Below are 25,828 nucleotides of genomic sequence, written 5' to 3' on the forward strand. Positions count from 1 at the left end.
GAGGAGTATAGGATTTATGCGTCGAGAGAATTTAGTTGGAAATGCTACAAAAATCTACATTTCACAAGCAAATTACTGCATTTTAACCACTTGTCGGTAAATAGAAAAACACATTATTAGTCGCTAGAGGGGGACATTTGATCAACTGGCCACATTGTTGTGCCTGGAGTAAAAGTTCACAGAGCGCGCTAGTTTGTCCATTAATCACGCTAACGAGCGTAACGAACCAGATAGTGCTACTTAGCTGCCAACGAGCCAGTAAATTGTTATTTAAGTGCAACGGCTGGTGAGCTCACTAATCAACTCTTTTCGTATTTCACTAATGCTAATGCTATTGCTAACGAGCGCAGCAAAGAGAGTCATGATGGAGCAAAGAAACATTCTTTGGGATCAACAGGTGAATGGATGCTAAGGCTAAGCTCTTAACGTTAAGCTAAACACTATTCTTACCCTCCGTAGGCTCCAAATGTGAAGCTTCTTCTTCTCCTCTGAAACATCCTGCTGAGCTGCTGATGACGCTCCTCGGGGGTGGTTTTCAAATTTTGTGATCACGGTAAGTGACACGACTACAAATGACCATCATCATTTCCTTTGGCACCCTTTTTTTTTGTTTTATAGCCCTCCTTTTGTTCCTTCACTTTCTTCTGTTCCCTCCTCCATTGTTGCCACCCTCATTGGGTTTCTGTGTGTGTGCGTGTGTCCTCTCTTGTGATGTGAAAATAACATATACTGACTTCCTCATTGATGTGAGTTACAGATCATCGAAGGGGGGGGGGGGGGGGGCACATTATACATTAAGTGTCAATGAAATGAAAGAAATGAATGGAAGGCCTCACAGCAATTCTCACATGCTGACAGGCCGTAACCGGATATAGCGTAATATTTTTTTCCTGCATTGCTGTTGAAGACTACAAAAACAGACGTTATACCCCTCCAAACCAATAGGTGGCGATATTCGCAGGGGGCCGGAAGACAGTTTTTTTTTTAAACCTGAAACGCTCTGTAACAATTTGGCCAAAAATATATTTACAATAGCCTTTTTTATTTGACCGTTTATGACTAAAACACATTCTAATTAGTAATTAACACCTTACCTGTTCACAATGGGTACTCCCACAAGTCTCTGACCAATAATTTTCAGGCTGGATTTGGGTTTGAATTTCCCGCCCTCTGTCTGCAGATATGATGTCGTGCACGTGAAGAAGTTAAATTATTCGTCAACAGGTGGCAGTAGCGATTCAAAATGACATTTTCTGCATTCAATAGCTTTAAATATTGTGGTGGATCACACTAGATATGAAAGTGTCCTTAATAATGAGGACAGTCTTTCGATAAAATAAACACAATTGTCATTGTCTTAATATAGTGTGAATATAGTGACTATTGATAAGTTTGCCAGTAGGCACGATCTGGCTGTAAACCTGTTATTGTCCCCTCTGGTTCATTGGTTCTCCTCTGTCCCACTTCGCATCAGCAGCGCCAACGGCTGGACGCCCCCGTGACTCCCCACAACTTTTTTTTTTTTGTTATTCCTTTAGGTACGACTGGACTCGCTGGCCAGACGCGGGTCATAAATCAAATGACGCGATTTAAAGGACGGGATGCAGGAATGTGTCCCACCAAGGTCCTCCCCATTCCCTTAAGAATTGATCTTGACATTGATTAAGTGTGACTGGATCATTTGTCTTTCACTTTGCAATCGTCAAGTGACTCTCTGTGTGAAGATTGGCCTCGATGTGCGGGATCTCAAAAGCACTTGCCCACGAGGGGAGAAACTTATCCAAATGCATCCATTCGGTCGTCAAGGTCTCGTCGTTAACTGTGTTTTTAACTCATTCACTGCCATTGACGGCTATAGACGTCAAAAATTCATTTGAACTATTTCTATTAGTTTAACATATTTTTCCACTTTTGTTAACAAGAGTATGAAAACCTAGAATTATTTTTTTTAGAAATACAGATATAAAATGTGTGATTAATCGGGAGTTAACTGTTGAAGTCATGCGATTAATTGCAATAAAAAATTAATTTAAAAATTGTAATTAATCGCATGACTTTACTAGTTAACTCACAATTAAACACAAATTTTATATCTGTTCTAAATGTATACTAAAAAATATATAGGTTTTTATACTCTTGTTAACAAAAGTAGAAAGAAATAGAAATAGCTCTAATGAATTTTTGACGTCTATCACCGTCAATGGCAGTGAATGAGTTAATTTGATGTTCTTTTGAAGATGAGGAAACCTACCGACCAAGATTCAGAATCACTGCCCCGTAGATTTACTTATGTTTTTACCGGTTTGCCGCAATCCCTTCCTTTTTTGTCACCTTATGAAAACTTGAAATGTTACCATAGTGATTATTTCCTGCACAATTTCATTTGTGTAGAAAGCAAGTTATATAACAAACTGCACCAAGTTCGGTTAAGAGTTCAACTATCCTTTTTAAAAAAAGATATAGTGACTCCAATTGTGTTGTATTGTCCCTTATCAACAAGTCATATTATGCAAAGGAAATGTGATGGAACGACAGGAAGTCATGTCAATTAGAGCCAAGGAGCAAAGTCGTCCTATACTGTCACTCGAGCACGCTGCTGATAATGACACCAAAATGTCACATCTCTCCTGTCACCATGACTTCATTTCTTGTTGACGTAGCAAGTGTACTTTTCCAGTGAAATTGTGGTGATTTACTCAAAAGAAAGCAAAAGGGCAGTAGCGATGTAATTCATCTTTGTCTGAAGGGTTAAAGTGCTCCACAGCCTTGACTTTGGAGAGCGTCGGAGAAAGTACGGTTGGGTGGGGCGGGGGGGGTGCGCTAATGAGGGTCTGAGCACTGTGAAATGAGGTTCAGTAACCCCCCCTGAAGCAGCGCCACATAACCGCATTAGACTTTACACTAACAAGTTCCATCCGCAGCAACAGAGAGGACTAGTTGACAGCACCCGAACGCGGTGTAACCACAGACCGGTTCAAACAAGTACATGCTTTTCACGGATCGGCACCCATTCGCCAATGGGGAGGGGAGGGGAGGGGGAGAGCTATATATATATATATATATATATATATATAAAAACATTAGAGATCATTATCACAACTTTACATTGTTTTTTCTATTGCTAGTTTTAAAGCATCTGTATAGTGAAAATGAAGGTAGCTTAAGAGTATGTCAATATTTGTAAGCAGTGAGTTTGGTCTGGTGGCTAGCCATGCGGCTAACCTGCTAACGCTACTTCTAAACTCAGCTCATTTTCCTGCCTTTCATCGCTTAGGTGGTACTTGCGCAAATGATTAACAGGTTTGTTGTATTGCCTTCTTTTTGATGACATCAACGACTTAATTTACTCATTTAGTTTCAAAGGAACTTTGCTCGTCAAAATAGCTTCATCATCGGGAAGATAACGCCAAGTCATGGGCTGCCCATCAAAATAAAATATAAACTTGAAATGCAATCAAGGATGTTAGGAAGAATGAAAATATCAACAACAAGTTAAATACAAATTTATGTTCAGTTGCGATTCAACCGTATATATAACGTGAATGAAAAAATACACTTCAGGTAATCAGATTTTAAAGGTGAAAAAGATTTAGGTAACAAATATTACCTGATATTGATCATGTAAAAACGAAAAGAACAAAGTGGACCATATGTATATGTACGTACCCCCGAGTCATGCTTTCTATAGGCCTACTCCCAACTATGTTAAAGCACCTGTTTAATGTCCACATATTTGCATATGATGCATTTTGCCTGCAGAGTAGCCATTCAGAGAGCTACGGCAGCGCGTTAATCTTCAAGCGCTGCAGCAGAAGCTTCGTCTAAAGTGTCTTTAAGGCTCAGCAAGAGCCAATGGCATACTGTTACACTTCCTCCCAGCGGGGAAACGGCCAAGCAGGACTCGTTAAATATTTAAGAGGCGCGCGAGCGCGCTTGCCCGAGTGCCAACGAGTTAGCAAGGACAACACGCTGGCGGTCGGCGCTATTTGCGTTGCCGTCTTTGTAAAAACTTTCCGCGGGGTTTATTTTAATTTTTCTTCTCCTTTTTTTTTTTGCCGCTCTTCAAAAGCCATCCGTGATCTTTTAATATGATCTCTTCTACAAGCCGATTTGAAAGGCTTCTCAACGTCATCTGTGAGTGGAAATTCAATTTAAAGTTGTGACTTTAATCACTTGTGATTTAGATACTTCAGATGTTGAATGTAAATAAGGCTGCCGGGCTTTATTGATGAGGTTTCATAATCGACTACGACATCTATGACAGCAGACAGTCTGCCCAGGTTTTAGCGATAACAATCTACACCCTCTGGCCTCAACATTAGGCACACAAGCACTGCATAGGGAAAAATGTTGACGCACCTCATTACATTGGATCTTAGAGGTGCGCTGAGCTTAACCAAACATGTTGATTTTTGGTATGTTCGTGAAATCTAGCTCTAAATTTAAAGATTCGGCACATGATCAGGGAAAAACTCTTCCTGGAAGTTTGGTGAAGGTTCAAGGATCACAACAATAATATAATACAGTATCATATACATATATATGATATGATATCATATCATATATATATGATATATCATATCATATCATATCTATATATATGATATATCATATCATATCATATCTATATATATAGATATGATATCATATATCATATCTATATATAGATATGATATCATATATCATATCTATATATATAGATATGATATCATATATCATATCTATATATAGATATGATATCATATATCATATCTATATATAGATATGATATCATATATCATATCTATATATAGATATGATATCATATATCATATCTATATATAGATATGATATCATATATCATATCTATATATAGATATGATATCATATCTATATATAGATATGATATCATATATCATATATATAGATATGATATCATATATCATATATATAGATATGATATCATATCATATATATAGATATGATATCATATCATATATATAGATATGATATCATAACATATATATAGATATGATATCATATCATATATATAGATATGATATCATATCATATATATAGATATGATATCATATCATATATATAGATATGATATCATATCATATATATAGATATGATATCATATCATATATATAGATATGATATCATATCATATATATAGATATGATATCATATCATATATATATATCATATCATATATATCATATCATATACATGATATCATATATAATATATTACATATATCATATCTCTTATTTCATATATCATATAGTATCATATATATCATATATATCATATAGTATTATATATCATATCATATTGTATCATATCATATATCATATCTTATATCATATCATATCTGCTTGAGGATTTAATAGTGTCCTCTTTGGCCATAAATAAACCTAAGTTTGGTGCAAATGGCCTTTTACATATGGGCAACCCTTTGGAAAGTGTGACAAACCTTCAGCAGCGCACAAGCAATACAAATCCATCTCGTTATTGATGGTATCAATGTGTAAGGATTCTAACCAAACTGTTACGGGAAGGGAACCTCTTTGGAAGTATGCCCATGATGTAAAACTCAGACAAACCCACGCCCTTGAGAACATAGCCTGCTTGGCACAGTCAATAAAAATTCATTACAGTGACGAGACGGCTCATGGGAACAAGTGCAAACTAATGGAGGTGCTTCGAGGAATAGCGAGCCAGGAAGTACTTATGATCCGCCCACGCTGCGGACTGACATACACAAAGTTGGACGTCCAAGCAGACAGACGCTGCCAATGATGTCTTCACAGCTGCGTGTGTGGGGGCGAGATGAGAAGACGAGCGTCAAGGCTGTATCTTCGTTTTAATGTTCATGACTGTGGCCATTAGGCTATCTCATGTCGTGTGCGTGTTGCACGCTCACAGAGGAAAACCTGGATACGCAGCCAACTACAGTACATGCTGCATTTAAGATACGTACAGTATAAAGGGACTTCCAATGCAATACAATTGGAGCTTTGCAACTATACAATGGATAATAAATGCTATGGATGCAACTCGTCCGTCCCTATTACTAGGGGTGGGAATCTTGGACTGCCTCACGATCCGATTGGATTCAATTTCGATTTTTTGGTCTGCGAAACGATTCAGAACGAATTTTCGATTCAGAACGATTTTTGATTCAAAATGATTTGATTGACAATGATTTCTGCTTCAATTCATAGATGTGCAAAGAATCGTCATGATGTACTCCAGATCGTCATGATGTACTCCAGTCTGATTCGCGCGCTACTCGCAGCACTTATCATCCAAAACACTTCAGGAATTTATACAGTGAAGAATCTTAACAGTATTCACTGGCATACAGTACGCTGCAAATAAACCCAAAACTTCTTGGGGAATAACTTGATCCTGACTATTTCCTTCTAGCCTGCTCTCTAACGTGGCTACAACTTAACAGAGTATCAGAACGCGCGGAACCACACTGCCACTAAGTGGCCAAATCATGTACAACATGAACAGCGCTCCCAATAAGGGCATCTGCCCATGAATTCTGCTAAGCAACATCACATACAAGAAATACAAATAAATAAATAAAGTAAAGTTAGAAAAAAAAAAAAAAAGGCCTTGACAGGAGTGCGAGTCCTGGTGAAAAGTGATTTATTTTAAATAGGAGTCTCCCAAATCTCACTCAGTAGCACCCCTGCGAAGAAAAAAATAGCTCCCGAAACCAGCTTCACTGATGGATACGAAATTGGGTGAACATGGCTATCATAACAGGAAGCACAAAAATGACAGATGCCCGAAATTGTCCAGGAAGTCAGCTATTTTGATTTGAAGCAGCCGTTTAGGCCAAATTATTGGGAATTTGCGCAAATGAGTTCCGTTTGGAAGCGTGTATCTTAGATACATGGGCAACACTATATTTTTGGCCTTACTTTAATTATTATTATTACTGCCAATTCCTGTTTGACTGTCAACATGACTGGTAGTGGTATAAAAGAACACAAATTCACTTTCTCCAGTCGCGTATCGAAACTAAGAGGAGAAAAGACAAGAGGGTGAAAATGAGTATAAATGTGCCCTGAATGACTTTTATTTCTATTTTATCTGTTTTCACACAGCCCATTTAGAGTGGCGCAACACAGAAGAATGGAGGCAACATAATAGAAGATTTTGCGATTGTGCCCTCGGAGCAATGCAAAGTGAGGATACAGAAGGAGAAAAAGAAAAAAAACCCCACACACAATCGTTTTAAAAGAAGGGGAAAAAAAGACAAATAAAAAAAATAAAAGCCAGCAGGGCACACAAGTCCTCCTGAGGGGAAGGCAATCCGGAGCGAAGCCCATTAGGAGGAATAAAAGAGAGTCGTGGCAATGGAGATGGAGAAGGCTTATTATTTCATGTAAGCACAACTGAGTTGAAGAAGAGGAAGAGGAGCACCCCTGAGGGCCACATCCCGAGATTAATGACTGTGCAGACGGACTCACTTTGATTCATCCGCATGACAGCGATGCCGAGATGTCTAATGGACATAATCGCAAACCTGACCACCTGAAGACCTGAAGGTCTTGTCATGTGTGGATAAAACCTTGCCCTCAGTCAACACATATAGGTAAACACCCACAGTTGAACAAAAATGTGCCTTAAAAAAATCATCACCAATTCATAATTTGTGTGCTTTTTGAAACATCGTGAAATGCAATAACAAAAAAAAAATAATAATAATAATTATTATTTAACCCTATAGTAATAATGACATAATTAAATAGAATGTAAAATATTACAGTACTGTAATCAGTTATTGCCATTTTTTTTTTTTACTTCCATTGAATGGACATTGTAATTCTGTTCTTATGCATGCCTCGGCCACCTGGGGGCAGTACAGACACACTAATACAGACAGAGGCGCACGAAGAAGAGTTTCTCACCAGTGACTCAGTAAACTCTGTCAAGGAGGTGCCTTGACAAGTTCCACTCCTTTCTCCTCCCCTTTCTCTCAAATAATTTTTTTTTTTATTTGCCTGTGAATAATGTCATATTGTCCCTCTACATTTGTTGCGCCTGTGGTCAAATAGCCGCTTAAAAAGGTTACAAAGCCACAGCGCCAATGCTATCCGTTAGCCTCTCAATGGTGTTTTGCATCGTTCGCTAGCATTAAGCTAAACAGACCGTCTGAAAGCTAAGCTATGCGGTTATTTCAAGGTGTTCACTGGAAGTAGCAATAAACAGCTTAAGGCCACTTTTGAAGAATTGTTCTCTAACTGCCAAACTGCATGGAGTGAGGTGAGTTCACTGCCACCAGCACTGGTATCTTAATTAAACAATTATTGAATTAGTTAATGAATAAAAAAACAAAAACAATAATTAAATATTGATTAACCAAATTTGTAGGGAAAAACAGCTACAGAAATCTCACAAATATCACCAGATGTAATTAAACGCTCAGCGGCCTTGATTAAAAGTGTGCCGTATGTAATCAATACATGGATTGTTCTAAATCATGCAGAAGAAAAGGCCCATGGTCCAATATGAATGAACTGTAGCCAGGTAGAAACACTCATGGGCCACATTGAAGCCCACTCGCAACCCACTGTGAAGCGCACATGCTTCAAAGCCAGCAGGCAGATGAGAGGGTGGGCCGATGTGGGTCATCAGCTTCTGATAAACTGCCATTCAGCTCAGGAGAGAGTGGGCGGGGGGGGGTGGCTGGGATGTGTTTTTCCTGCAATGATGGATGGTGTAAACAAGCGCTCGTCCGGGTAAAAATGAAGGCGGGAAAGGAGGACATTTAATCTAAATTAGTAGCAAGAGAACAAGCTGATTTTACAGGATCAGAGATGCTACTGCATTTATTTATTTATTTATTTATTTATTTATTTATTTATTTATCTTACCCTGCCCACCTAGCCAATCATTCATTTATTATGCTTTCTTGTTTGTTATACTTCATTTTGTCACAATCATCACTGATTTGTGGAATAAGGGCAAAAAGCCTCATCGCTACACCCTTAATGAGAGGCTAATGATTTTCATAGTAAATTCAGTCTGTTATAACAAAGTTGAAGAGAAAAAAGTGATACGATTACAATAGAAGTCATGAGAAAATGTTCATCTTGTTACAAAGCAAACTAAAATCGCGATGTCATAATGTTATGAAATAAAGTCCCAATGGTTAAAAATACACTAAACACACCAAATTGAAGTCGTAATTTAAAGAGAAATAAAACAAAACTGAAGTTGTAATAAAGTTCTCATGTTACAAAAGTTGGAATATTACGGAAAAAAATTGCAGCGTAATGTTTCTTTTTTTAATACGGGGGAAAAAAATTAGTTCCAAAGTAAAGGTCAGAATCTGAAGAAACTTAAAGAAAGTCATTCATTTTTCTAATTTTTCAAAATCAACTTTTACAATCAAAGTTGTAATACTTATTTCCTTTTTCAGTGTAGCCACATGACTTGTTTTGCTTCCACAGGGAGGAACTGCAATGAATCTGCCGTCACTACAAAACCTTTTCAAAGCGACAAAACTGAAGAAGAAAAAAATGCTAGTTATTATCCCTGTCTCCTTAAATGTCACATAGCGTATTATTCTCAAATCCCCGACGAGACGATTTAGATTTTTCCATCACGCCGGGCAAGAATTGCTGCTTGCCTCCTTTCTCGTCCGGTGCGAGACGACGGCCCCCCCATGCGTCTCAGCGTGAATGTCGGGGTAATCTTCAGAAATGTGCAAAAAAAAAAAAAAGAAGAAAAACTCTCACCAGGGGCTGGAGTGACTAAAAGGAAAGCGTGCTGAAATCACCACAGGGGTGTCTTGCGTCCTAAATCAAAGCCAGAAAACTTCATTGGATATTTCAGTCGAAGGTGGAATTTTACAACCATCTTAAAAAAAACGATTCCTACAGAAATTACATTTTAAAAAAACAAGGAATTGCAATAGTAGCATGTTTTTCCTCAGAAAAATATCAACTTACATTACGACTATAGAAGCAGTTCAGATAATGGATGGATGAAAAAACAACTTTGCTAATAATTTGCGACTTTATTGCGACTTAATTCTTGTTACATTGTGATTCGTTCTAGTCATATTACATTGTAACATGACAACATTTTTGGTCATAATATTTTTTTCATGTTACAATAAATTCTGACAATATTCCAACTTAAATCATGTAGGTCTACAACAATTTTGTCTACATTTTGTTTTTGCGTAGTAAAACTCATTTTTTCCTACCATTACTTTTTTCATGACAATTAATTTTCATTATTTTCATTTATTCTCATAACTTTCTTGCTTGAAGGGGCAGGCAACCCGAGAATATAAATTAAGCAGCAAAATACACCCATTTTTATCCATCTCACGGGGGCGGCCATTTTGACACTTGTCGACTAAAAATGACATCACAGTTACTCAGGGTTCAGGTTCAGTTAACAACCAATCACGACGCAGCTTCAGAAAACTTCTTTGGTAATTTTAAGTGCCACAACAACATTTTTGACATAATCATGAAAGTTAATGAAACCACTAAATAACTTGAATTACTAACCTAGATTTTTTTTATTTTTGTGTCGTTTCCTTAAAGAATTAATACAAACAGACATGGGGCCCCTAGAGGTGCAATCCCACTCTTCAAGTTTCCGCTAAATAATACCATTGCCTTATTCTTGCGACATTATCGTTTTCTCATAAATTGATGAGTTTTTTTCCCCCCATACATCTACAACTTTGCCTGTGTACTTTATCTCGTAACTTAATAACTATTTTGGTGAAACATTACAATATTATTTGTGCTATATTATTACTTCTTATATAACTTTTTTTAATGGAAATTTACAAAAAAAATTGTCATAGTTTAGCAACTTTTGAGGGATGGCATTAAGCCATCTAAATTTACAAGATTTTTGTTTTCTCATTCTACTACAGCTTTTTTTACCCGCACTTTTTTTGTCATAACAATACTACTGGATTTGGTGGGTCACTGCTGGCTGGACTTGCCCCAATGCAAAATCCCACTTTTCCATGCATTTAATTGCACTTCCTGCAAGAAGAATGGCACATGTGACATTTTGCATTCGCGATAACACAGAATTGTCGTCAAATTTTACAATGATGTCTGCAAGTAGCTGGAGGCTTGTATGACTCGGCAAAAAACATTTGTCTGCGTCTCACCTTTAATATCTCATTTCTCACACTCTTCCATTGTCTTACACACACACACACACACATGCTGACACGATGATAAGCTGCTGTCCCAATGTTAACGTGATAACTGCAGCACCTCGGTGGGGAAACGTCAAATAAAGATGACAGATTTTAAGTGGGAGTCGGGGAAAAGAAAAAAATCATATTCATAATAATCTACCTCAGTGTGTGTGTTAGGAAGGAAAGGGTCGTAAATGTCTTCAAATGTCATTTTATGTTGCTACTCTTTTAGAAAATATACTTAATACTGCATTCCAGCACTCCATTAAGGCTTTTTATTTGCAAATTGACAAAGCGGCTTTGTGCTTTTAGGCAAAAGACTCACAAAACTATCTTTTTATACTGAAATAATTCTTTTGTGTACAAAAATTAACTAGATGGATTCAAATTTTAATGACAGATAAAAGTTGAATTATTACAATTCCCAATTGCCAAGATATATGGTTGGAAAACCATCCTATTGCATTAATAAAGAGACAGAAACAGATGGACAAATGTTCTCTTGCTTTTCTCTGTCCCGCAGAGAGGAAAGAGTACTTTGACTGGATTATGGGGAACCCTGTAAATTCACAATTCGGTATTCGCAAATTGACAGATTATTTTGGAGCGGTGTAAACTCACCATTCACAGATTTATTTTTATATTTTCCGCTATTCACGAATTTTAGGGCTCCACTATGCTAATTAAAAAAAATTAAAAAAATAAAATAAAAGTTGAGACATAAATTATCCCTGACAAATTCTGCCTAGCAACAAGTGCCTTTACAAAACATGTGACAACTGTTGTACTTCATGAACGACATGTACAACAACAAAATAAATAAATAAATAAAATTTGAAAAAGCGAGTCCTTGAACCTCAGAAGGTGACCCCCCCAGCATCTGAGATAATCAATTGGATTAAATGCCGTCTCGGGGCAGACAATAAGAAGAATTCCTGACCACAAAATAAAGATGGGTGGTGCTTGCAAGGTGACCTGACAGGAGACCACAAACATCCTTGTCACAATGTCATCAGATATGGTGCATGAAGTGTTCCACATGATTAGGTTGACACAAACATGGATGTGAGGACACAAAAAAAAAAAAAGAAAAAAGAATTGATTGTGTTGTTATCAGATGGATGTTCTCAGGAAGCATCAAAGATTGAGTTGTCCTCTTTGGAAGAGCTAATCAACCACTCGACCGCTAAATCAGGAAACGGGGGAAAGCTCACATAAAAAGAATCATGACGAGACTGGATCATCTCGACACATGACAGCAACAGCAAAACAATGAACAGAGAGAGGTTGATAGAAACCAGTGAACTAATGGTGCATTCAAGGAAGGTGTGAAACCGGAGTGTCCCATTTCCGACCTCAAAGCCTTCGAGGCAAATGTAAACAACAAAGATGGCTGATTCTGATCAACTGTTCTGGTTAACGCGGTCATTCCAAATCACTTGTTATGTGAACGTAATAGCAAATAACTAAATTAGAGTAGCGAGAAATAAATATCGGCCTAAAATCTTGTCAATTATGTTTTGCCAGTCTGTCTCTCTATGGGGGTCACCGTTGTCGAGTGACGGTCGGTTAAGTTGGGCTCCTTTTTTTCTGACTTCACAACTCGGATCTCGGAGTTCAAAGGATGTTACTTCCTGGTATGTCAGAACTAACTAACTAACAAGTTAGTTGAACTAAACTAACTAGTTAGTTTAACTAACTGACTAACTAACTAGCTACCTAACTATATAGCTAACAAACTAGCTAACTAATTTCTTGGCACGAAGACTGGGGATGTTTATTTCCTAATTTTTACATTTTCGAGTAACGGTCAGTTAAGTTAAGCTCCTTTTTTTCCTGACTTCACAACTCGGATCTCTGAGTTTAAAGGTATGTTACTTCCTGGTATTTCAGAACTAACTAACGAACTAACTAACCAAGTTAATTTAACTAAACTAACTAGTTTAACTAACTGACTAACTAGCTAACACATTTCTTGGCACGGAGACTGGGGATGTTTTTCCCCCAATTTTTACATGTTCGAGTAACGGTCAGTTAAGTTGGGGTCCTTTTTTTTATTTATTTTTTTAGGTACGCCCAGGATTCTCACCCCCCTCCCCCCTCTTCAAACTGGAGTTCCTGTGCATACTTCCTGGTATGTCTGAACTAACTAACTAAGTTAACTAATTGCCCGACTAACTAACTAGCTAACACATTTCTTGGCACAGAGACTGGGACGGTTTATTACCTCATTTTGAAATTTGGGGGGTGGATTAGAGTTTATAATTCACACGAGCTTCTCCGAAGAGGGTAAATAGGGTGGTGTTTTTTTATTCAATTGGATGCATCCGCTGATTAATTGGGGGCCTTGTATTTAATAGAGTTGAGGCTACAATTTGTAAAAACACAGCAACTTCTCCTTGTATGGCGGCACGGGGTGTTTATTTCCTCAATTTCAGCAAAGGCATAATAGTGTGCATGGTTTGTTTCTTGTTGCCTCGCCCTATAAAATGTCCACATTTAATGTGGCTTCAACTAATGTCAACTCAAGCTGAAAATGTTGCCACTCGACAGTCGACACCAATCAACGACAGCACTGAATGAATCTCTGTCAAGGTTACTTCACCAGCAAAACACGTTTTAGTGTATAAGCAGCCGCTTAGAAATAATCTGCCACAGTACACCGCAGATCTTGGCAGCTATCTCCAACGCCACAGGAAGTGACCCTCAAATAGTAATAAACAGACAAGTGCACGTATAGAACAACACACTAGTTTGTGTTTTCCTTTTTCACTTGCCTCCCCCTGAAGGGGTGAGATATGATAAGTTAACAACAACAAAAAACTATACAAATAAAGACCTCTTAACAGTTCATTTTTAAATAAGTCACCTCCAAGCTAAAAGTTCAAGTTAAGTCAACACACATTAAATCGAATAAAGTCAAAACAAAAACATGTTTTGGACAAATCTGTGAATTTAATGAATACGTTGGCTTAAATATGATGCCGGTACACAAAGCGGTTCGCCGCCTCAGAGTGCACAAAGCTGGATTTAAATGGCGCGAGTGCACTTTGTGACTATCAATTATTGCTCAAGTGGAGCCGCTAAAATGAGCGCCTATTGTGTTGGTTAATGGGAACACAGACAGGCGTCAGTCTGAAGCTTTTATGGTTCGATTCAGAGCCACCCCATTTGTCCCCCACTGGAAATTGCATTCAAATAAATGAGAATATAAGTGCATGTAATCAGGTGTTTTTGAAAGGAAAAACTACAAACACAAAAAACATCCATATAGCCATAAAAAACTGTGAGGATAAATAAATACATCTTATATGATGTGTATTGGAGGTTTATAAGTGTTTTTTTTTTTTAATATAATTGTTTGGTTTTACATAAAGGATGTAAAATGGAAAGGCAGTTGATCCTGAGAACAAACCTGTGGCGGTATGGAAGTCTCTGGGTGGCTGTGGAGTTTTTGACCAGGATGTTTAATAGAATTCTAGCGGCTGAAAAGATACCAAAGGGAAAGTGTCCATTTTCAAGAAAAAAATGTGCCGAGTTGCGGGAACTATTGAGGAATCGTGTAAATTAACGCCTTTACCATTAATGGTATCAACTACATAGTGTGTGTCGAGCACCTCTTTGAACAAGAATTGCAAGCTCAAGTGTGGTCCTATCAGTAAAAGACGCAAGCCGTACAGATCTGTGCGGGCATTTCCTGCAATGCGCTTAAAAGAGAGCATGACTCATGTGTCCTGCAGGCTTGAAAGCGATGCACTGACGTCCACGTTGTCCAAAACGCCGCTTGCTCTCGCTCGTGACGTCACACCGCATCAATGCACTCTCCGATGATCTTGGCCCCAAACGACGCGGCCACTCCGACGTCCCCCTTGCAGCTGAGATGAATGCACCATCTCAATTTGTATGCTGCCTAATTCGCGTTTGTAGTGGAAAAATTTACTTTTTAAATGATGGCACTGTGTATAAATACGGTAGTCGGGTAAAGTAAATATTTTATCTACCTACCATCGTTCTGAAAATGTGTCTTTAAGAGAGCTATTCTGCACTTCCGCCCCACCCTGACAACAGTGGGGCTAATTTACATATTAACTGCCCCCATACCAGGTCACCCACAGCTTGGCTGGGTGAAGATCCAGTGCCACTTTCAAATGTAATGTCAGAAAATCACATCGACCAAGGGTGCAACACCCCTGCTCTCATGTCAAAGCCAAATAGTAAACACAGGTGCAATGCGTTTTTCAAATTTACAAATTGGCTTTAGCTAACAGCTATACACTAAAAACATTTGGATCAAAAATAACTATGGTTTAAAATTTTAAAAAATGAACCAATCCTCTGCTTGGATCTATTTGACAAAACTTTGAGTCAAGAAATGGGTCTATTAGTGTAAAACAACTCATAGATATTGGTCATATCCTTTACCTGGGTCAAAAAATTGCATAAAACAACCCAGAAAGCGGAGTCAAATTGACCCATAAAGTGGATCGGTCCATATTTGATCCATAATTGGGTTACTTTTGACCCAACTGCTTTTAGAACGTAGCGCACACTTAATTGTCCAGTGAAGTTGCCGACACGCGGGCATGGGGTGGGGCATGTGTGTTTAGTGATGTAGATATGTGCCTCATACACACTATGTAATGTATGAAGTGCTGCCTCCATGACTGAAAATGCTTTTATTAATTGTAACGAAAGCCATTGGCCCAACATCATATGTCTGTCCATCCATCCATCTCACCACTTTTAGTACTGCTTTGTGATTCCCCTTAACTCATTCACCCCCAGCCATTTTCACTGAAGCAACCCCCTTCGCTCCCGGCTGTTATACTGGATTTTGACTGATTTGGCAAGATCCACAGAATATTTTGTTCTATTGGTATGAAAACATGGAACCTACCAAAGAAAGGAAAAAATCTGAGGAAACAAAGTATATTTGTATCTGTTTCTATTTTGCAGCAATTAGCATTAGAATATAGCTAAGTTTCGTTCATTCATTTCATTCACAAACAAGTCGAAAACACCAAGGAAAATAAATTTTTGCAACACGGCCCTGGCTGATCTCTTATACTCTGCTGCCACCTGCTGGCCATTTTTTTGTAGTAACTACCATAGCTTTAAGCGACCTCTTCATGTCACAAGCTATATCAAAGCCTTCTATATGCTCTAGCATTAAAAAAAACATTAAAAACGTATGCCTACGTTTTGGGGAGTGCAGAGCAAAGTATTAAAAAACTTATTTATACGTTTTGGGTTTTGAATGAGTTAGTAAGAGCTAATTTCAGCAAGTCAATCACAGGCACTTTATTAAACACCAAGGATCTGTTTTCAATTTGCGTGGGAAAAATGCACAATATGCATGTCACCTAAATCCCATTTTCTGTGCAGGTTTGAATGATCAGTACAGAAATCAGAAGGAGAGATGCAGTAATGAATGTCAAAAATGTTGTCTGTCAACATGTTTCATAAGTAGAAAGCCCTTCGTGGAGTTGGTATGCAATTGCTCATCAAACAGCCAATCAGAATTCTGTCCATTTTGTTTTGATTGCAGCACAGATTTGTTCCTGCTAGGGAATGAAAAATGTCTGCACTCTTGATGAAAGTGTCCCGTTTTCAATTACATCCAAAAGAAATGGATGGCTGATTGCCTCAAACTCCGCTTTTTGGTGCAGGTATAAAATGGAACTTGGCTGTGGTGACGCAAACCTCACTCCAGAGGTGACAATCTTGCAGGCATCGCGAGCACCAGAGTGCACGATGGCTGTCATCAGTGAACCCCCCCCCCCCCACCCTACCCCGCCAACCCCCTCGAGTGCGTTCAGCTCTCTTGTGGCTTTCCAGGAAGCTTGATAGAAGCGACTGTTTATGTTTGCGTGACAAGTTGCTCCACACAAGTGCGCTTGATTGACAATAAAGAGCTTGCAGCCTTGCGGGAATACATTAAAGATGCTGGAGAACTTATATATCAAGTGCAATTCAGTGCAGCTTGAGTGTGTAAGGGACCATCTAGTATTGTACCCTAATCAACCCGGAGTGGAATCTTCACAAAAGCACGCAAATTGAGGCCATGCTTCCAACCGAATTTTAATTGAATTAAAAAGTAATTTATGAATTTTCCTCATGTGATTAACAGTCTATCCGTTCAACCCTTAAATTAAGAAAGCGTGGGACCTTAATGTCAACCTTGAGGTACACCACATTCCACCATTTTGCTCTCTGTTAAGCATGAATTCATTCCTTATTTTCCAATATGAGATTAATAAAGCCTAATCGTGCATCCATCTGTTAAATTGAAAAGTATGGAAACGAAAAGTCAACCTTGGTGGACGCCTCATTTCATCATCATTTAATTTTTCTATCCACTTACCTCGTTAATTATTTAATTATTTCATTTAAAAAATATAGTTCTGTAGTGAGCATTCATTCATTCATTCCCTATCTGCCTTTACGCTACATCTGTTCCATCTAGATTAATAAATCTGGTACCTACAAATGACCCTTGAGGAATGCCACCTCTAACCTTACAGCTCTATGATAACTATTTATTACTATCTCGGTGTATGTAATTTCCGAGTCTATAAAGTTACTGGTAATGTAAGTAGCAGTAGCAGTAGCAGTTGTAGTCTTGGATGGCAGTTAATCTACAAACAAAACTACAAAATAACCAAATCATTCAGACAACCTTAAATCAGATTCAACACAATGACTTGATGACCTAATCTGAAACAGAACACAACTAATATATACATTTGAAGTGATATCATTAGAGACATAAGAAAACCACTGCCTCATACAATTAAAAACCAAAAACAAACAAACAAACAAAAACTTCAATTTTGCATAAATGACATCATGAAGTCATTACTGCTACCACAGCAGCCAAGCATTAAAATACGGTGTCCTTATGTGTCATCCTACACAACCTCAGGCTTCGAATGTTGTTAACCCACCCGTGTCTTTATGTATTAATGGCAACCCTTTCAGCATTATTTACTTATTAAGAGGAGATTATTCCTGGAAGCAAACGAGACAGATGTGCATTTTAATTATTTTCACCTCCTTTCTACTCTTATTTACAGAACGTTTTCCTGGAGAGCAACAACACTTTTTGGCCCACTTTTGTGCATGAGCACATTTGTAAGATGAATACAAATGCAGAATAAAGCCACCGACATTTCCTGTGATTGGAACAGCCGATTCGTTTTTTTATTGCGACCTTCACATTTAGTGGCGTTCTATGCAAAAACGGCAGCCATTAAATGAGTAGACTATCTACATAGCGAGCTATCTACCTAGCTAGCTAGCGAGCTATCTACCTAGCGAGCTAGCGGTCTACAGTTTCTGTCTTGTGTTAGATTATTAACATTGTTTTTCTGTTTCAATTTATATTTTTCAAAGTGTTTTTGATTTTAGTTAGATACGTTACAACTGTTCACCATATGTTAGTTAATCTATAGTTTTTGTTCTTTTCCTTGAGGAAGTAAGGTTTCTGTGTCCATTCAAATCAGGGGTGTCGGGAACTGCATATCAAAGGGCGTTCATAAATATCCCTGGAGCCCAGGAATTGAAGTAAGATAAAAATGAGAGGTATCTGACCAAATGGCCGTCTGCGTGAATCCCTGGTGCCAGGAGGCGCCGGGAGCCAATTGTTTACCCATATCTGTTGTGGACTAAAATAACTAAATGTAAGATATTCAAATTGTATTTCACTCTGCTGACAGGACAAGATGAAAGGGTGGGGGGCACAATCTCTTCCTCAAAGGCTGTACTCTGTGTGGGGTTTTATGGGGGCTGGCAGGAAATGCCACATGTGGTGCTCGATGTCTGTTTGGGCAAAAGGTACTTCTTTGTCGAAATGGGGGAGGGAACTGTTTTTGTATAAATGTATGCGTGTACTTTGAGATGGTTACACTTTTTGGACCAGGGCTGTTTGAGCCAGGTTCTAAAGATGTCTTTCAGACTCTGAAATAAAGCTAGCAAACTTCTCCACGAGACTCCAACTTTGAATTTTATTTGAACACGCAGAAATCAAAGAAATGATTTCCAACACTTGCTAGGTATTCTATCGACAATAAAGTTGTAATTTCAGAGTTAGTAATTTTTTATTTTTCACTGATCCTTAAACTTGATGGGACTGCAGTACTATAGCCAAAAAGAACACCGCAAATTTTGATTTTGGGAGGTTAAGGTAGCCCAGGCCAAAATATGTCATGTGTCATTTTAGCGCTCATGCAACATGCAAGAATCCTATACAGTTGTAATGTACTACAAAAAAAAAAAGAGCTAGCAATGGTGAATGTTGACACAAATGTATCAATAGACAAAATAATTTTAAAAAGCCAATATATTTCAAATATGATTCAGTAAGATGAAATATCGATCCCCAGGAAACAAGGGTTGAAGGGGGGTTAAGATAGCCAAGTCCCCCTCCCCCCCCCCACATCCTATACGGTATATTGCAATCAAAGGTGAAAAATGAGTATATCACAGTGCCTCCTTAATGACTGCATGATGTATTCATGTAATAAAAGTACTGCAGCAGATCATTAGCGCCCCGCCCCGCCCCGCCCCACTGATCCACTGGCTCACACACCAAATTCAAATCTTTAGCAGGGCCTCACTGGGCCTCGCAATGGGAACGACACCTGCAATCCAAGTCACGCGTGTTCCTCTCCAACATGTGATAATGTTCTGTATAATGTTGCCGCAAAATGGAATGAAAGAGGAGGAATTTCTAAAAAGGTGCTCTGTCAGTGTCGAGGCGACGACGCAGGGAATAATGGATTCCCGGGAATCAAGTTGGCGACATGACAGCAAAACCGCACGTTTGTGGTGAAGACGGCTCGTGAAGAAGCGCACGGAGCATTCATTAAAGTGCCTCGGCAGCAGTGTAAGCGAGGAATAATAAGCCTGGCCTGGAGGTACTCTTGGAATTTGTTTTTTTAATCAAATTGAATATTTGGGAACATGGCAGAATACCAAACGGGTATGGTGAAAGGCAAACGAGTTGACTTGAATTCAAGTTCATCCAAGGATTCCTGGAAGATATTTTTTGTTAGGCTCGCCACACACAAGTTACGCGGCGGAAACTTGGCTGTCGGCCAATGGTTTTACTGCGGTTCGAATTTTTAAAATCGCCGGTGGATGGTTTCACAACACTGGAGATGTAAAGTTCAAGCAGTGTCTACGTTGCCATATGCGTGAAATTGTATAACTTAAGTCGGTTATTTTTTGCAATATACACATTACTTTAACGTCTTTTATTAAGTGTCAAATGTCCCAAACTGGACATTCTCCGTCTTTTACACCTTTTCTTCCTGATTTGTGTTTACTGCTCAACAATAGTAATCAGTGAGGAAAAATACTAACCAGATAATTCCACGATGTGATATCAGGTCAGATATGTATGATATAAGAATCTGCAATACATTGAAGCTGCAAAAAAGTGAACCGCAATATGACTTTGGACGACTGTATCTCTAAAAGAGCAATAAACAGCAGTTCAGCATTCATGAATTTGTCTATTTACAGATTTTTGGGTGGGAAACCATCCTCCTTTATTCGCTGAAAAACTCGCCTGTCGACTGTTTTTTGCGTCCAGGCCAAAGCCATGTCTAATATAAAAACATTGTTTGGTGCCATCTTGTGGCCAAGCAACTAAGCTCAAGCTTTATTTAGTCTGGGGTTGTGTTGGCGGCATCTAGTGGCCGCTGTACCCAATTACAAAAGTTTTGGCGTTGGCATTAATTTCTTGAGGTTTTCGCTATTCACAGCATTGCATTGCTTGTTATATTGATTTTATGTTTTTAAAATTGTTTACCTTTGTATTCTCAATAAAAACTTAAAACATTGCCTTTTTTTCTGGTTCTACTCTACTTAGCATTATTTATCAGCCTTTGGCGCAGTGCCATTCTGGTTTTACATTGCGCTTTGAATGGAACTCCTCTGGCTTATTATTGCACTATACCGCAGCTCTGCAGCCAGCATGAAATATTAATTCAATTCATATTCTGCCCCTTGTTTGCTCTCTTATTCCATCACATGGCATTAGGACATCCTTCACTTAGCGAACACCCCCGCAATTGATTGGGAAGAAAAAAAAGACGAAACGATCCAGAAAAGCAAACCACTAATTTGCAGAGGGACAAAAGAGACATTAGTATTTGATGGTCCAAGTCTGCCAGGCTTAAAACGGTGGGTGATTTGTGATGACAGTAAACCCCGATGCGGCTGTCTGGGGGTGGAGCAGATGTGCACAGCTGGTTGAGAAAATGCAAGCCGCATCCAGACGTGTCATTAGCATCAATTATGTGTAGGTGTGTATCATTACATGGATGAGCGGCCATCAAAGTGGTGCACATGCTGCTTCTTTTTTTGCTGTTGTGAGTCTTGTAAATCCCCTTTAATTGCCATTTGCCAAACCAGAGATGTGAAATAATTGCCACCTTAACACAGTTCAGTTATATTTAACTTTTAAGTTCAAAATATTTGTATTAGGCTTTGAGAACTTTTTTCCTAGGTAGTGCAGTATTACAACTGAGTCAGATTTGAATGTACAGTATCCTCAATTCACTATTTGTCTCATTTTTTTTGATGAGCACTTAGGCAGATCGCACACGGACACGCTTTTGGGGATGGAAGGTGATTTCCGAGTTCCCATCCACAGCAGCCAATTTGACATCATCCGCCAGTGGAGATCTTGCAAATGTACTTTTTACATGTTGACGTTGCGTCTCTCTCTGCACTGTACTCAAAGGGAAGGAGGGGAGCCGCTTGAATTGGCCGGGAGTCGGCTGCATTCCCTCTCACAATGGTGGAATTAACCTGACAAAAATTGCTTCCCAAAATTAAGAATTGGCTCCTCAAATGTATTTGCACACACACACACTATAACTCACATCACAGATGTTAGCAAGGAACCTTCAGGGATCACAGTGAGCTTTATGTTGGTTTTCCGACAGTCATTTCATGGATCGCTGGGGTGGGGAAGAGAATATTTGCCCTCTCTCTCTCCGATAGTGAGGCAGGCCGTGTCAAGCTGAAGCTCAATGTCGTTTTAGGAAAGACTTCTCTCTTCTGGAAATCACTTAACTCCTAATACCCGTCGCTGGCTCCACAGAGCAGCGGGCTCGTCGGCGTGCATGACACTTGTGCAGCTGCCGCAACAAGACTGACACAAAGTCAGGTTTTTTGTTGCAAGAATTTAGCCAACATTAGCTGTTGAAGTTGAAATGATTTGACAGATGTTCCATAGTAAACAATAGATAAGGAAACATGGGATCTAAAACTATACAACAGGCCATGATTTTAAGTAACATATCAACTTTATAAAACCGTGATAAAAGTAACAGCCATGAAACATGGCACTCATTCTTAACTAATACTGAAGCTGTAATGTGGAGGGGAAAAAAATGCATCCGACTTTAAAAGTGTCAAGTAACGTTAACCACGGCACAATGTAAAAACAAAACTTTGGGGGAATAAGCCTCACATAAAAGCCAAATAAAAAGTAAAATGTGCATAGCTGTAAAATGTAAGCACAAAAAAATGCTATCCTTCAATGCAAGAGGGGCCGCCAAAAAGACAAAAAAAAAAGTGCATAATTGTATATATTGCAACAAACTATGATAACAGGGGAAGCTGTTTGTTGAGGCTTGCACAAACCCAAAGAAAATGAAAAATGTGCATAACTAATGCAAAGATGACAAAACACTAATTTTGATAGCATGTGATTGATTGGTGATTCCTTTTTTTCTATTAGAATAACTGTCTACACAAAAAGTTACAAAAAGCGCAACAAAACACAGATTTTTATATTAAAAAAAGGGAGCATGTTCTTGTTTCAGAAAAAAAGAAAGCCAAAAAAAAAAGAAAATCCAAAGAAAAAGCTTTAAAATGCAATTATAACAAAAAGCTAACATTGATAACATTGTCCCTGATATTGGCTTACAGGAAAACTTGTATTTTCACTATTTGTGAAAGTCATTGTCAGCCATTGTATACACATGCACATGTGTAGTGAACATAGCAGAGGGTCACTTGCAGGTCACAAAAACAGACGTTCACATTATCCGACAGCACTTGTCCAAACATTGCGTTAAGGCCCTACGTACACGCACATAAAAAAAAATTCCTCACTTACTGTCCTGCATATCGAGTCCATTATCACCTTCTCCAGCTCATTTTTGGACCATTAAGCAGTAACTGATGCGCCTCATGGTGCAAAGAAACGTCAAATCGGCTCACCTTTAAACAAATGGACACCAAATAGCATTTAAATTGGTGAAGCTGTTCATTTGAACTACATTCAAGTTACCGTAGACCAGTTACTCCAATCCAAGCGATCACATGTGTGGTTGGAAGTGACCTTTGAATACAATGGTTGGATCACACACACGAGTGTTTGCCAGTGTAGCATTAAAACTAATTTTGAAAGCCAGTTTTTAAGGTTACAACATTTTGCTTTTCTGCCCACTGTAAGACCGTACACCATGAAGTGACACTCATGGGTGTAGCGCACATCCGCTACAGTAGGTGGCAGTGGCGCTCTCATTTTCAGAGTGCACAAGGAGAATTAGCTCCTCTGAAGAGCTGTACGTACAATTTTATAGACAAGTAATGCTATGTGTAGTTGGAGGGGGGGGGGGGGGGCAAGCATGTGTAACGTGAGGGTTCGTTGGCGGTTAATGGAAGGCGGATGGAGACGGATTTCTTCTGCAACATTGCTGTTTACTCGTCACGCGCAGCGACAGCGACAACGCTTCCTGACAACTCATCAGCTGACCAACAATAACCAATCAGGCGCTAGCAAACTTTAGGTAAATGCAAGTGAATGAGAACGGCATATTCAACATGTCAATTTAGCTACTTGTATTAAAAAAATAATAATTTAATTTATAAATGCGTAAATTATAATTCTAGAAACATAAATGTAAAAGTGTAAAAATCTTACTCATTTCCAAACCTTACACACGTTAACCAGTAAACTCACCATACTGCCTCTAATTCATTCGGGAAACTCCCAAAAGGTCGGGAAACACTGTTGCAATATGAGCCCGTATCCTAAAGTCTTCATTTACACAAATCTAAGAAAACAGCTCAAAGTTCAAGTCCACAGCAAACTACAAATGCCACAGTGCACACATTGTTGAAAGATCAATGTTTGGTCAGAGGTGTACTTTACTGTACGTGGTACGAGCAAAGCAAGCTAGAAAACAGCAGCTTTGACATTCGAGAAAGGTGATGGGCCAGACTGCCTGGTGCGCTTACAAGGTCACATTAATTGCATGCAGCCTGCGGGGGGGGGGGGGGGGGGCAGGCAAACACACACACACGCACACACAGACCGTGAAGACTGTGTCTCTGCGTGTCATCACACACACACAAACACACAAACACACACAAAAGATGTGAACTAAAGAAGCATGTCAATAGACTCTGAAGACTCCAAAATATAGAGAAGTGGGACCACTTGCTGGAGACATCCTCATTCCTGATCTTCCACGCACTGACGAGTGCCCTTTTGGGGGCGGGGCAACAACAACAAAATCAATAGCAGTGCAAATGGAATAGGGTAAGTGTGTATTGAATTTCTCCAGGGTGCCAGTAATGCGGCCAGTAATCTTCCTCCGGATGGACATATTGATATTTAAGTAGCACCAGCATACTGCTCTGTGATTATTCACCCCAAAAGTTTATGGATGAATGCCGCCTATAGGATTTTACATTACAGTAATTCAATATAGTTCCATACAGAGCACATTTGGATTCTACAGTGCTGTATATGATTCCTCGCTACACCGAGCTTCTTACTGTAGTTCAAATCCTATTACAGCTGAAAGTAAAAATGAAAAGACTGCACATATTCGACAATTTGCTTGTGAATTGTGTTCAGTTTGAGCAGAGAAAGAGCGCAGAAAGAACCCAAAAAGTTATCTTGTCTTACCTTGCCAATAGAAGATGCTGCCTGGACGATCACCTCCTCCTCCCCGCCCCCCCTCCCCACAACTGGTGAGACGAAGAGCACAACAATGGTTGTAGTAGTGAATGTGCGGATACGAGGAGAAGAAGAGTGCGGGAGAAGCGACAACGTGAGCTGCGGCGTGGAGGAGGAAGAGGAAGAAAGTGGAAGAGGAGGAGGGTGGATGCTCCTGCAGGTCGGCTACATGCAGTCGGATCAGCTTGATTGCGATGCTCCAGTCCCTCTCCACGCCCCCCCCCCACCCCACTCCCTTTTAAAAAAAAAACTGTCATGTGACCGCCATGTGATCAGTGAGCATGCAATGGGGCCCACCTCCCTACAATTTGTGCATTAATTACACAGTACAATCCCGCGCACTGGCTATGGATTTACGACGTTAGCGGCAGCCTCGGGAAAGATGAAGGCTGAATTTGTTTACATTCAAGCACCTTGGCTTGTTGTAGTCACTTCATTATTTTTTGTATTTATCTCAAGAGGGGAATTTCCTCCCTCCTGCGTGTCGTTTATGTCAGATAGTACACGTCAAGGTGATTTAATCAGCTTGTTGGATTGGTTTGTCAGTCAGTCAGTCAATTTGTCAGTCGGTAGGCCGCTCGATCAGTCAGTGGGTCAGTTCTGTCTGTCTGTCTGTCTGTCTGTCTGTCTGTCTGTCTGTCTGT

The 25,828-nt window shown here is 39.1% G+C and overlaps 1 protein-coding gene across 7 annotated transcripts in view; it reads right to left on the minus strand.

The window, feature by feature from the left end:
* Nucleotides 1-25,382, minus strand: part of rap1gapb (RAP1 GTPase activating protein b) — an 85,854-nt gene extending 60,472 nt beyond the window's left edge. For 4 of the 7 annotated variants that reach the window (XM_086086159.1, XM_086086156.1, XM_086086157.1 and 1 more), the window contains exon 1: nt 451-670. In XM_086086159.1, the coding sequence (XP_085942285.1) occupies nt 451-497 (47 nt within the window). In that variant the 5' untranslated portion in view covers nt 498-670. Of the gene's footprint in view, nt 1-450; nt 672-25,133 lie in introns of those variants that run through there. The other 3 variants (XM_086086161.1, XM_086086158.1, XM_086086164.1) reach the window with 3 other exon arrangements.
* Between the last annotated feature and the right edge of the window lie 446 nt (nt 25,383-25,828).

Source organism: Leptonotus elevatus, chromosome 10, assembly GCF_054856555.1.
Source record: "Leptonotus elevatus isolate MCC_2025b chromosome 10, RoL_Lele_1.0, whole genome shotgun sequence".
NCBI classification, from domain to species: Eukaryota; Metazoa; Chordata; class Actinopteri; order Syngnathiformes; family Syngnathidae; genus Leptonotus; species Leptonotus elevatus.